Source organism: Mesitornis unicolor, unplaced genomic scaffold (assembly GCF_000695765.1).
Source record: "Mesitornis unicolor isolate BGI_N332 unplaced genomic scaffold, ASM69576v1 scaffold34545, whole genome shotgun sequence".
Classification (NCBI taxonomy): Eukaryota; Metazoa; Chordata; class Aves; order Mesitornithiformes; family Mesitornithidae; genus Mesitornis; species Mesitornis unicolor.
The window spans coordinates 394-1458 of NW_010185393.1; the positions used below are offsets into that span (position 1 = coordinate 394).

The 1065-nt window shown below is 65.1% G+C and overlaps 1 protein-coding gene across 1 annotated transcript in view; it reads left to right on the top strand.

Moving 5' to 3' along the window:
* The window catches only part of GPR119 (G protein-coupled receptor 119), a 958-nt gene extending 256 nt beyond the window's left edge, over window positions 1–702 (top strand). Inside the window, 2 exon segments of the mRNA XM_010184831.1 lie at window positions 5–629; window positions 632–702. Coding sequence (XP_010183133.1) covers window positions 5–629; window positions 632–702 — 696 coding nt within the window.
* The last annotated feature ends 363 nt before the right edge of the window (window positions 703–1065 follow it).

Genomic DNA, 1065 nt, shown 5'->3' on the forward strand with positions numbered 1-1065 from the left:
CGCCTCTGTCCTCTCCCTGATTCTGGTGGCGTGCGACAGGCACCTGGCCATCAGGAAGCCCTTCCACTATTTCCAGATGGTGACAGGCCTGTGGGTCGGGCTGCGCTTGGTGGGGCTCTGGCTGGCTGCCATCGTCTTGGGCTTCCTCCCGGTCTTCGTCCCGGCCCTTCAGAAGATCTCCGTGCGCGAGAAGTGCTCCTTCTTCGCCGTCTTCCAGCCCGCCTACACGGTCATCGTCTTCTGCGCCGGCTTCTTCCCGGGGCTCTTTCTCTTCATTTACCTCTACCTCGACATGCTGAAAATCGCCTCGGCGCACGTGCAGCACATCCGGGAGGTGGAGCAGGTGGGGCTGGCGGGGGGCTCCCCCCTGTCCCGCACCACCCGCGACGTGAAGGCCATGCGCACCGTCGCCATGCTGGTGGGCTGCTTCGTGCTGTCCTGGCTGCCCTTCTTCATCGCCAGCGTTGTGCTAACCGCCTGCGACGAGTGCTTCCCCTACAAAGTCATCGAGGGCTACCTCTGGCTGCTGGGGCTCGGCAACTCCTTCCTCAACCCCCTGCTCTACTCCTACAGGCAGAAGGACGTGCGGCTGCAGGCCTTCCAGAGGGCCGTGGGCGCCAAGGGCATCCTGTGGGGAACAGCCGCCCCGGCCGAGGCTCCAGGGCTCTCCCCACGGTGTCCTGCCTGCGGCTCCAGGACTGACGGGGTAAGGAGCAGCTGTCGCCGGCTTCCCAGCTCATCTCCTGCACCGTCACTGTGAACTCGGGGCCTGGCCGCTGCGGAGAGGATCGTGGGTGGGGTGGGACCAAGCCGGGTGCTGATCTCCAGACATCAGCACTACCCCCAGCCCCACAGCACGGCCCCCTCTACATCAGCACTGCCCCCAGCCCCACAGCACGGCCCCCTCTGCACCAGCCCAGGCACCTCAGACTGCAGGTGTGTGGCACACATTGGATTTTGCCTGGAAAAACATCAGTGTCTCCAGGGAACAAGCCCCCAGGCTAAGATCCTCCATCCCTTGCTGCCCGCTTCCCCCTGCCCAAACCTGCCCTCCCCTCTGCCTGC